At 45.9% G+C, this 13,529-nt stretch overlaps 1 protein-coding gene across 1 annotated transcript in view; it reads right to left on the bottom strand.

Annotated features, from left to right (window-relative positions):
* LYST (lysosomal trafficking regulator) overlaps window positions 1-13,529 on the bottom strand; it is a 442,781-nt gene that overhangs the window by 75,599 nt on the left and 353,653 nt on the right. The window contains exon 39 of the mRNA XM_069954584.1: window positions 12,707-12,773. Within this exon, the coding sequence (XP_069810685.1) occupies window positions 12,707-12,773 (67 nt within the window). The remainder of the gene's footprint in view (window positions 1-12,706; window positions 12,774-13,529) is intronic.

The raw sequence follows: 13,529 nt of genomic DNA, 5'->3' as shown, positions 1-13,529 counted from the left end.
GAACACTAGCAGATGCACAAACATACACGGACGCACATCAGACATACACGGATGCACAGACTAAGGGCGGGTTCACACTACGGAATTCTCGCGGACAAGGTCCGCGGAATTACGTCAGTTGTCCGCCCGCACGGGCACGCGCTTTTCCGCCGGCCACATAGACACCATTCTATGGGCCGGCGTATTCTGCGATCCGCTAAAAGAAGTGACATGACACTTCTTTCAACGTATAGCGGAATACGCCAGCCCATAGAATGGTGTCTATGGGGCCGGCGGAATGGCGCCCAGATGTGCGGGTGGACAGCTGACGGAATTCCGCGGACATTATCCGCGAGAATTCCGTAGTGTGAACCCGCCCTAAGAGAGCGGAACCTAGCTATGTAATATAGAGAGTAGTCTAGCTGTGTATGGGCGGGTTCACATTACGGAATTCTCGCGGACAATGTCCGCGGAATTCCGTCAGCTGTCCACCCGCACGGGCACGCGCTTTTCCGCCGGCTCCATAGACACCATTCTATGGGCCGGCATATTCCGCGATCCGCTGAAAGAAGTGACATGACACTTCTTTCAGCGTATAGTGGAATACGCCGGCCCATAGAATGGTGTCTATGGGGCCGGCAAAAAGGCGCCCAGATGTGCGGGCGGACAGCTGACGGAATTCCGCGGACATTGTTCGCGAGAATTCCGTAGTGTGAACCCGCCCTAATAGAGACACGGCCCTCCATACATCACCCCAGGGCACGGTATAATGTCCGTGTATGGGGGGGGTATACAGTACGACACGGCAGTCCATACATCACCCCAGAGCGCAGTATAATGTCCGTGTATGGGGGGGGGTATACAGTACGACACGGCCCTCCATACATCACCCCAGGGCACGGTATAATGTCCGTGTATTGGGGGGGTATACAGTACAACACGGCCCTCCATACATCACCGCAGGGCGCGGTATAATGTCCGTGTATTGGGGGGGTATACAGTACAACACGGCCCTCCATACATCACCGCAGGGCGCGGTATAATGTCCGTGTATGGGGGGGGTATACAGTAAGACACGGCCCTCCATACATTACCGCAGGGCGCGGTATAATGTCCGTGTATTGGGGGGGTATACAGTACAACACGGCCCTCCATACATCACCGCAGGGCGCGGTATAATGTCCGTGTATTGGGGGGGTATACAGTACAACACGGCCCTCCATACATCACCGCAGGGCGCGGTATAATGTCCGTGTATTGGGGGGGGGGGTATACAGTACAACACGGCCCTCCATACATCACCGCAGGGCACGATATAATGTCCGTGTGGGGGGGGGAGTATACAGTACAACACGGCCCTCCATACATCACCGCAGGGCGCGGTATAATGTCCGTGTATGGGGGGGGGGTATACAGTACGACACGGCCCTCCATACATCACCGCAGGGCGCGGTATAATGTCCGTGTAGGGGGGGGGAGTATACAGTACAACACGGCCCTCCATACATCACCGCAGGGCGCGGTATAATGTCCGTGTACAGGGGTATATTTAGTATATGGTGTATGTAACATTACTGGAAATACCATCTGCACATCCATAGAAGGAGCCGGAAGATCTGGCAGCGGGAGCGGCAGGGAACCTTCTCTCCATTATACAGGGACGGCGTCATCAACGTTTCCTCTTACTGATCAGAGTCAGATACTAAAACTTGTTCTTATTCTAATCTGTTTCTATTTTCTAAATGCAATTTCTTTTATGTCACTTTTTGTACATTGTTATGGGGGCGGCCATCTTGTCTGGGCTGTTCTTAACAGCATTTAATGACCTGTTTTACAGTAAGACTCATGGACATAGATGACAATAGACAGACTCTGTTCCTTAGTGATGAATGTGAGACATTACTAAGCGAGCTCCGTGACCTGTGAATAGGTCGTTCCACAGGGAGCTGCTATTGTCTCCTTTATCTACTGGTGGTATGTGATGCTGCAATACTGTAGATCACTTTACTGCAGCCTCGGCTCCATGTCCGCTCTATGCAGTGGCCGTTCCCCAGCCCGGCTCCATGTCCGCTCTATGCAGTGGCCGTTCCCCAGCCTGGCTCCATGTCCGCTCTATGCAGTGGCCGTTCCCCAGCCCGGCTCCATGTCCACTCTATGCAGTGGCCGTTCCCCAGCCTCGGCTCCATATCCGCTCTATGCAGTGGCCTTCCCCCAACGAGGCTTGTGGTACTCTCTATGCAGTGGCCGTCCCCCAGCACAGCTCCATGTTCTCTCTATGTTCGCTCTATGCAGTGGCCGTTCCCCAGTCTGGCTCCATGTCCTAGCTATGCAGTGGCCGTTCCCCAGTGCGGCTCCATGTCCTCTCTATGCAGTGGCCGTTCCCCAGTGCGGCTCCATGTCCTCTCTATGCAGTGGCCGTTCCCCAGCCTCGGCTCCATATCCTTTCTATGTTGTGTGTTTTAATAGATAGCTTTAGTATTTGACCCCTGGTGTGACCTGCGCTCAACGTTACCTATGTTCTGGAGTGCTACAGGCTGAGGTGCGATCACTATATTATATATACAGGCTGAGGTGCGATCACTATATTATATATACAGGCTGAGGTGCGATCACTATATTATATATACAGGCTGCGGTGCGATCACTATATTATATATACAGGCAGCGGTGCGATCACTATATTATATATACAGGCTGCGGTGCGATCACTATATTATATATACAGGCTGCGGTGCGATCACTATATTATATATACAGGCTGCGGTGCGATCACTATATTATATATACAGGCTGCGGTGCGATCACTATATTATATATACAGGCTGCGGTGCGATCACTATATTATATATACAGGCAGCGGTGCGATCACTATATTATATATACAGGCTGCGGTGCGATCACTATATTATATATACAGGCTGCGGTGCGATCACTATATTATATATACAGGCTGCGGTGCGATCACTATATTATATATACAGACTGCGGTGCGATCACTATATTATATATACAGGCTGCGGTGCGATCACTATATTATATATACAGGCTGCGGTGCGATCACTATATTATATATACAGTCTGCGGTGCGATCACTATATTATATATACAGGCTGAGGTGCGATCACTATATTATATATACAGGCTGCGGTGCGATCACTATATTATATATACAGGCTGCGGTGCGATCACTATATTATATATACAGGCTGAGGTGCGATCACTATATTATATATACAGGCTGCGGTGCGATCACTATATTATATATACAGTCTGCGGTGCGATCACTATATTATATATACAGGCAGCGGTGCGATCACTATATTATATATACAGGCTGCGGTGCGATCACTATATTATATATACAGGCTGCGGTGCGATCACTATATTATATATACAGGCTGCGGTGCGATCACTATATTATATATACAGACTGCGGTGCGATCACTATATTATATATACAGGCTGCGGTGCGATCACTATATTATATATACAGGCTGCGGTGCGATCACTATATTATATATACAGGCTGCGGTGCGATCACTATATTATATATACAGGCTGCGGTGCGATCACTATATTATATATACAGGCTGAGGTGCGCTCACTATATTATATATACAGGCAGCGGTGCGCTCACTATATTATATATACAGGCTGCGGTGCGATCACTAAATTATACACTCACCGGCCACTTTATTAGGTACACCATGCTAGTAACGGGTTGGACCCCCTTTTGCCTTCAGAACTGCCCCAATTCTTGGTGGCATAGATACAACAAGGTGCTGGAAGCTTCCTCAGAGATTTTGGTCCATAGTGACATGATGACATCACACAGTTGCCGCAGATTTGTCGGCTGCACATCCATGATGCCAATCTCCCGTTCCACCACATCCCAAAGAGGCTCTATTGGACTGAGATCTGGTGACTGTGGAGGCCATTGGAGTACAGTGACCTCATTGTCATGTTCAAGAAACCAGTCTGAGATGATTCTAGCTTTATGACATGGCGCATTATCCTGCTGAAAGTCGCCATCAGATGTTGGGTCCATTGTGGTCATAAAGGGATGGACATGGTCAGCAACAATACTCAGGTAGGCTGTGGCGTTGTAACCATGCTCAATTGGTACCAAGGGGCCCAAAGAGTGCCAAGAAAATATTCCCCACACCATGACACCACCACCACCAGCCTGAACCGCTGATACAAGGCAGGATGGATCCATGCTTTCATGTTGTTGACGCCAAATTCTGACCCTACCATCCGAATGTCGCAGCAGAAATCGAGACTCATCAGACCAGGCAACGTTTTTCCAATCTACTGTCCAATTTCGATGAGCTTGTGCAAATTGTAGCCTCAGTTTCCTGTTCTTAGCTGAGCGGAGTGGCCCCCGGTGTGGTCTTCTGCTGCTGTAGCCCATCTGCCTCAGAGTTGGCCGTACTGTGCGATCAGAGATGCTCTTCGGCCTACCTTGGCTGTAACGGTTGGCTATTTGAGTCACTGTTGCCTTTCTATCAGCTGGAACCAGTCTGCCCATTCTCCTCTGACCTCTGGCATCAACAAGGCATTTCCGCCCACAGAACGGCCGCTCACTGGATGGTTTTTCTTTTTCGGACCATTCTCTGTAAACCCTAGAGATGGTTGTGCGTGAAAATCCCAGTAGATAAGCAGTTTCTGAAATACTCAGACCAGCCCTTCTGGCACCAACAACCATGCCATGTTCAAAGGCCTCAAATCACCTTTCTTCCCCATACTGATGCTCGGTTTGAACTGCAGGAGATTGTCTTGACCATGTCTACATGCCTAAATACACTGAGTTGCCGCCATGTGATTGGCTGATTAGAAATTAAGTGTTAACGTGCAGTTGGACAGGTGGCCGGTGAGTGTATATACAGGCTGCGGTGCGATCACTATATTATATATACAGGCTGCGGTGCGATCACTATTATATATACAGGCAGCGGTGCGCTCAATATATTATATATACTGGCTGCGGTGCGATCACTATATTATATATACAGGCTGCGGTGCGATCACTATATTATATATACAGGCTGCGGTGCGATCACTATATTATATATACAGGCTGCGGTGCGATCACTATCTATATCATAAAAATGAAAGTCTGTCCTTCTGTCTGTCCTTCTGTCTGTCTGTCTGTCCTTCTGTCTGTCTGTCTGTCTGTCCTCTATAGACTTCCAAACGTCTGAACCGTTTGACCCCAAATTTGGCCCACAGATACATTGGGTGCCCGGGAAGGTTATTGCGAAGGTCCCGTCCCCGCCAGATGTACAGGAGAGGAGGGGGAGGGGAAAGAGCGACGCCCCATAGAGATGAATGGGAAAATCTCCTCACTGCAAACACAGGTGATATAATTAGCTGCAGCAGACACGGCAGTTGGAGCCTTAGCAACCAATAGGATTACTGCTTTCATTTTCACAGGGAGCAATGGTTGCTAGGGAAGCTGCCTCACAACATCCACAGTAATAACTGGTAGACCCCCTACTCCATCTATACAGTACATGTATACAGGACCCCCTACTCCATCTATACAGTACATGTACATACAGGACCCCCTACTCCATCTATACAGTACAGGTATACAGGGCCCCCTACTCCACCTATACAGTACAGGTATACAGGACCCCCTACTCCATCTATACAGTATATATATATATACAGGACCCCCTACTCCATCTATACAGTACATGTATACAGGACCCCCTACTCGTTCTATACAGTACAGGTATACAGGGCCCCCTACTCCATCTATACAGTACATGTATATACAGGGCCCCCTACTCCATCTATACAGTACATGTATATACAGGACCCCCTACTCCATCTATACAGTACATGTATATACAGGACCCCCTACTCCATCTATACAGTACATGTATACAGGACCCCCTACTCCATCTATACAGTACATGTATACAGGACCCCCTACTCCATCTATACAATACATGTATACAGGACCCCCTACTCAATCTATACAGTACATGTATATACAGGACCCCCTACTCCATCTATACAGTACATGTATATACAGGACCCCCTACTCCATCTATACAGTACATGTATATACAGGACCCCCTACTCCATCTATACAGTACATGTATCTACAGGACCCCCTACTCCATCTATACAGTACATGTATATACAGGACCCCCTACTCCAACTATACATTACATGTATATACAGGACTCCCTACTCCATCTATACAGTACATGTATATACAGGACCCCCTACTCCATCTATACAGTACATGTATACAGGACCCCCTACTCCATCTATACAGTACATGTATACAGGACCCCCTACTCCATCTATACAGTACATGTATATACAGGACCCCCTACTCCATCTATACAGTACATGTATAAAGGACCCCCTACTCCATCTATACAGTACATGTATATACAGGACCCCCTACTCCATCTATACAGTATATGTATACAGGACCCCCTACTCCATCTATACAGTACATGTATATACAGGACCCCCAACTACATCTATACAGTACATGTATATACAGGACCCCCTACTCCATCTATACAGTATATTTATACAGGTCTCCTACTCCATCTATACAGTACATGTATACAGGACCCCCTACTCCATCTATACAGTACATGTATATACAGGACCCCCTACTCCATCTATACAGTACATGTATACAGGACCCCCTACTCCATCTATACAGTACATGTATACAGGACCCCCTACTCCATCTATACAGTACATGTATACAGGACCCCCTACTCCATCTATACAGTACATGTATACAGGACCCCCTACTCCATCTATACAGTACATGTATAAAGGACCCCCTACTCCATCTATACAGTACATGTATACAGGACCCCCTACTCCATCTATACAGTACATGTATATACAGGACCCCCTACTCCATCTATACAGTACATGTATACAGGACCCCCTACTCCATCTATACAGTACATGTATACAGGACCCCCTACTCCATCTATACAGTACATGTATACAGGACCCCCTACTCCATCTATACAGTACATGTATACAGGACCCCCTACTCCATCTATACAGTACATGTATACAGGACCCCCTACTTCATCTATACAGTACAGGTATATACAGGACCCCCTACTCCATCTATACAGTACATGTATATACAGGACCCCTTACTCCATCTATACAGTACATGTATACAGGACCCCCTACTCCATCTATACAGTACATGTATACAGGACCCCCTACTCCATCTATACAGTACATGTATATACAGGACCCCCTACTCCATCTATACAGTATATGTATACAGGGCCACCTACTACATCTATACAGTACAGGTATACAGGACCCCCTACTCCATCTATACAGTACATGTATATACAGGACCCCCTACTCCATCTATACAGTACATGTATACAGGACCCCCTACTCCATCTATACAGTACATGTATACAGGACCCCCTACTCCATCTATACAGTACATGTATATACAGGGCCCCCTACTCCATCTATACAGTACATGTATACAGGACCCCCTACTCCATCTATACAGTACATGTATATACAGGGCCCCCTACTCCATCTATACAGTACATGTATACAGGACCCCCTACTCCATCTATACAGTACATGTATATACAGGACCCCCTACTCCATCTATACAGTACATGTATATACAGGACCCCCTACTCCATCTATACAGTACATGTATACAAGACCCCCTACTCCATCTATACAGTACATGTATACAGGACCCCCTACTCCATCTATACAGGACCCCCTACTCCATCTATACAATACATGTATACAGGACCCCCTACTCCATCTATACAGTACATGTATATACAGGACCCCCTACTCCATCTATACAGTACATGTATACAGGACCCCCTACTCCATCTATACAGTACATGTATACAGGACCCCCTACTCCATCTATACAGTACATGTATACAGGACCCCCTACTCCATCTATACAATACATGTATACAGGACCCCCTACTCCATCTATACAGTACTTGTATATACAGGACCCCCTACGCCATCTATACAGTACATGTATATACAGGACCCCCTACTCCATCTATACAGTACATGTATCTACAGGACCCCCTACTCCACCTATACAGTACATGTATATACAGGACCCCCTACTCCAACTATACATTACATGTATATACAGGACTCCCTACTTCATCTATACAGTACATGTATACAGGACCCCCTACTCCATCTATACAGTACATGTATATACAGGGCCCCCTACTCCATCTATACAGTACATGTATATACAGGACCCCCTACTCCATCTATACAGTACATGTATACAGGACCCCCTACTCCATCTATACAGTACATGTATATACAGGACCCCCTACTCCATCTATACAGTACATGTATATACAGGGCCCCCTACTCCATCTATACAGTACATGTATATACAGGACCCCCTACTCCATCTATACAGTACATGTATACAGGACCCCCTACTCCATCTATACAGTATATGTATACAGGACCCCCTACTCCATCTATACAGTACAGGTATATACAGGACCCCCTACTCCATCTATACAGTACATGTATACAGGACCCCCTACTCCATCTATACAGTACATGTATATACAGGACCCCCTACTCCATCTATACAGTACATGTATACAGGACCCCCTACTCCATCTATACAGTACATGTATATACAGGGCCCCCTACTCCATCTATACAGTACATGTATACAGGACCCCCTACTCCATCTATACAGTACATGTATATACAGGACCCCCTACTCCATCTATACAGTACATGTATACAGGACCCCCTACTCCATCTATACAGTACATGTATATACAGGACCCCCTACTCCATCTATACAGTACATGTATATACAGGACCCCTTACTCCATCTATACAGTACATGTATACAGGACCCCCTACTCCATCTATACAGTACATGTATACAGGACCCCCTACTCCATCTATACAGTACATGTATATACAGGACCCCCTACTCCATCTATACAGTATATGTATACAGGGCCGCCTACTCCATCTATACAGTACAGGTATACAGGACCCCCTACTCCATCTATACAGTACATGTATATACAGGACCCCCTACTCCATCTATAAAGTACATGTATACAGGACCCCCTACTTCATCTATACAGTACATGTATACAGGACCCCCTACTCCATCTATACAGTACATGTATATACAGGGCCCCCTACTCCATCTATACAGTACATGTATACAGGACCCCCTACTCCATCTATACAGTACATGTATATACAGGGCCCCCTACTCCATCTATACAGTACATGTATACAGGACCCCCTACTCCATCTATACAGTACATGTATATACAGGACCCCCTACTCCATCTATACAGTACATGTATATACAGGACCCCCTACTCCATCTATACAGTACATGTATACAGGACCCCCTACTCCATCTATACAGTACATGTATACAGGACCCCCTACTCCATCTATACAGGACCCCCTACTCCATCTATACAGTACATGTATATACAGGACCCCCTACTCCATCTATACAGTACATGTATACAGGACCCCCTACTCCATCTATACAGTACATGTATACAGGACCCCCTACTCCATCTATACAATACATGTATACAGGACCCCCTACTCCATCTATACAGTACTTGTATATACAGGACCCCCTACTCCATCTATACAGTACATGTATATACAGGACCCCCTACTCCATCTATACAGTACATGTATATACAGGACCCCCTACTCCAACTATACATTACATGTATATACAGGACCCCCTACTCCAACTATACATTACATGTATATACAGGGCACTACAGGTATACCAAACTGTGACTTGGTAACACTGCCACACCAGACCTGACCAATACCGCCATACTGTGACTGGTTAACACTGCCATACCAGACCTGACCAATACCGCCATACTGTGACTGGATAACACCGCCATACCAGACATGACCAATACCGCCATACTGTGACTGGGTAACACCGCCATACTAGACCTGACCAATACCGCCATACTGTGACTGGGTAACACCTCCACACCAGACCTGACCAATACCGCCATACTGTGACTGGGTAACACCGCCATACCAGACCTGACCAATACCGCCATACTGTGACTGGGTAACACCTCCACACCAGACCTGACCAATACCACCATACTGTGACTGGGTAACACCTCCACACCAGACCTGACCAATACCGCCATACTATGACTGGGTAACACCTCCACACCAGACCTGACCAATACCGCCATACTGTGACTGGGTAACACTGCCACACCAGACCTGACCAATACCGCCATACTGTGACTGGGTAACACTGTCCTAACACACCTGACCAATACCACCATACTGTGAATGGATAACATTGTCATACCACACCTGACCAATACCGCCATACTGTAACTGGATAACATCACTATACCAGACCAGACCAATACTGCCACACCAGACCTGACCAATACCGCCATACTGTGACTGGGTAACACTGTCCTAACACACCTGACCAATACCACCATACTGTGAATGGATAACATTGTCATACCACACCTGACCAATACCGCCATACTGTAACTGGATAACACTGTCATACCACACCTAACCAATACCGCCATACTGTGACTGGATAACATCACTATACCAGACCAGACCAATACTGCCACACCAGACCTGACCAATACTGCCATACTGTGACTGGATAACACCGCCATACCAGACATGACCAATACCGACACACTGTGACTGAATAACACTGCCATACCAGACCTGACCAATACCGCCATACTGTGACTGGATATCACCGCTATACCAGACATGACCAATACCGCCATACCCCCCTCGAAAAGACACCAGATTTTCTGGCAAGTCTGAACGGGAGGGTACTGCCCCTCTGCAAGGTGCTACCCTACGCACCAGACCATGGGTGCCTAATGGTAAATATGACCCTGCAGGTACTGTATACAGGACACTACAGGTATACAGGACCCCGAAACTATACACTACAGGTGAACTGGACCTCCACCAACTATATACTACAGGTATACAGGACCCCAAACTTTACACTACAGGTATACAGGACCCCAAAACTATACACTACAGGTATACAGGACCTCTACCAACTATATACTACAATTATACAGGACCCCAAACTATACACTACAGGTATACAGGACCCCCAAACTATACACTACAGGTATACAGGAACATTTGTAATTTACTCTTGTATATATTTATATTGTATATAAGTTGTATAAATGTGTTTAATTCAACTATTAGCACACACCTGTTAGCATCATGTGATGTTTTTCTCCTCCCTTTTGGGGGGCGTATCCCTTGTAACATACTGGTCATATCCTCTTATAAAAGCTTGTAATATTCAGTATAAATTTGCCATGATTAAGGGACCAGTGTCCTGAAAAGCGTCGGCGTGTTTTTTATTGTTATGTTTGGATTTTAAGAGGATTTCTAAATAAAGACTTTACATTTTACTTGGAGCTGTGGACTTCCACTTTTTACCTATACAGGAACTCCACCAACTATATACTACTGGTATATATAAGACCCCAAACTATACAATACAGGTATACAGGACTTCACAACTATACACTATAGGTATACAGGACCTACACCAACTCTATACTACAGGTATACAGCACCTTCACCAACTCTATACTACAGGTATACAGGACCCTAAAGCTATATACTACAGGTATACAGGAACTCCACCAACTATATACTACAGGTATATAGGACCCCAAACTATACACTACAGGTATACAGGACCTCCACCAACTCTATACTACAGTTAAACAGGACCCTCAAACTATGCACTACAGGTATACAGGACCCCCGAACTATATACTACAGGTATACAAGACCTCCACCAATTATACACTACAGGTATCCAGGACCCTCAAACTATAAACTACAGGTATACAAGACCTCCACCAACTATACATTTCAGGTATACAGCACCAACTATATACTACAGGTATACAGGACCCCCGAACTATACAGTACAGGTATACAGGACCTTCACCAACTGTACACTGCAGGTATACAGGACCTCCCTCAACTATACACTACAGATATACAGCCCCCCCCCAACTACACACTACAGGTATACAGGACCCCCCCAACTATACACTATAGGTATACAGCCCCCCCCCCCAACTATGCACTACAGTTATGCAAGACCCCTAAAAACTATACATTGTGGGTATACAGAACCCCTCCAACTATGCACTACAGATATACACTAATTCCACTGATTAACTCAGATGAAACAATACCTTTAGCTTGGCCTCCTGGGCACCTTAGAACAAATCTAATTAACACACCGACACTTTATACCCGGGCAGCGCCGGGTACATTTTCTAGTATTATATATACAGACTGCGGTGCGATCACTATATTATATATACAGACTGCGGTGCGATCACTATATTATATATACAGGCTGCGGTGCGATCACTATATTATATATACAGGCTGCGGTGCGATCACTATATTATATATACGCTGTGGAGAGTTGTGTCTTATCTTTGCACAACCATTAAAGGTGAGCGTTCCCATCACACTGTGTATCCACCACGCTTTTAGTGGCGGTTCCCATGTGTGTGTATATATATATATATATATAATATATACACACCTACATCAATTATATGGGCTATGGGCTGCATATTCTCCCACCAGGCCGTCTCACCTTGTAATTATCGATATAGCGATCTTCTTTCTCCTTGGACTGCACAGCTATAGGTTTCACAAGATTCCTCCAAAACAAATGATATACATTATTATAAAACATATAAAAAACACAAACTATAAAACAATAAAAAGTATACAATATACTACATACTGATATCTATATACAATATACTACATACTGATATCTATATACATTACATACTGATATCTATATACACTACATACTGATATCTATATACACTACATACTGATATCTATATACACTACATAATGATATCTATATACATTACATACTGATATCTATATACACTACATACTGATATCTATATACACTACATACTGATATCTATATACACTACATAATGATATCTATATACACTACATAATGATATCTATATACATTACATACTGATATCTATATACACTACATACTGATATCTATATACACTACATACTGTTATCTATATACAATATACTACATACTGATATCTCCCCCCCCCCCGCGCTTTAGAGTGGACCCTGATACAACCCCCCCCCCCCCCAACCCCCCCCCCACACACACCATGGAGTGAACTCTGAGCCCCCCCCCCCCCCTCCTGCCCTGGAGTGGACTCTGACCCCCCCGCCTTGGAGTGGACCCTGAAACCGCCCCCCTCCCCCCCCCCCACACACACCCTAGAGAGGACTCTGACCACCCCCCGCCCCTCCCCCCCTGGAGTGGACTATGACCGCCCCCCCCCCCCCCCCCCCCCGTGTCCTGTCCTGGAGTGAACTCTGCCCCCCCCCCGTGTCCTGGAGTGAACTCTGACCCCCCCTCCCCC

This window comes from Dendropsophus ebraccatus, chromosome 15 (genome assembly GCF_027789765.1).
Source record: "Dendropsophus ebraccatus isolate aDenEbr1 chromosome 15, aDenEbr1.pat, whole genome shotgun sequence".
Lineage (NCBI taxonomy): Eukaryota > Metazoa > Chordata > Amphibia > Anura > Hylidae > Dendropsophus > Dendropsophus ebraccatus.
Note: the sequence above shows the minus strand (reverse complement) of the source record. Positions and strands in the feature narration are given on the sequence as shown.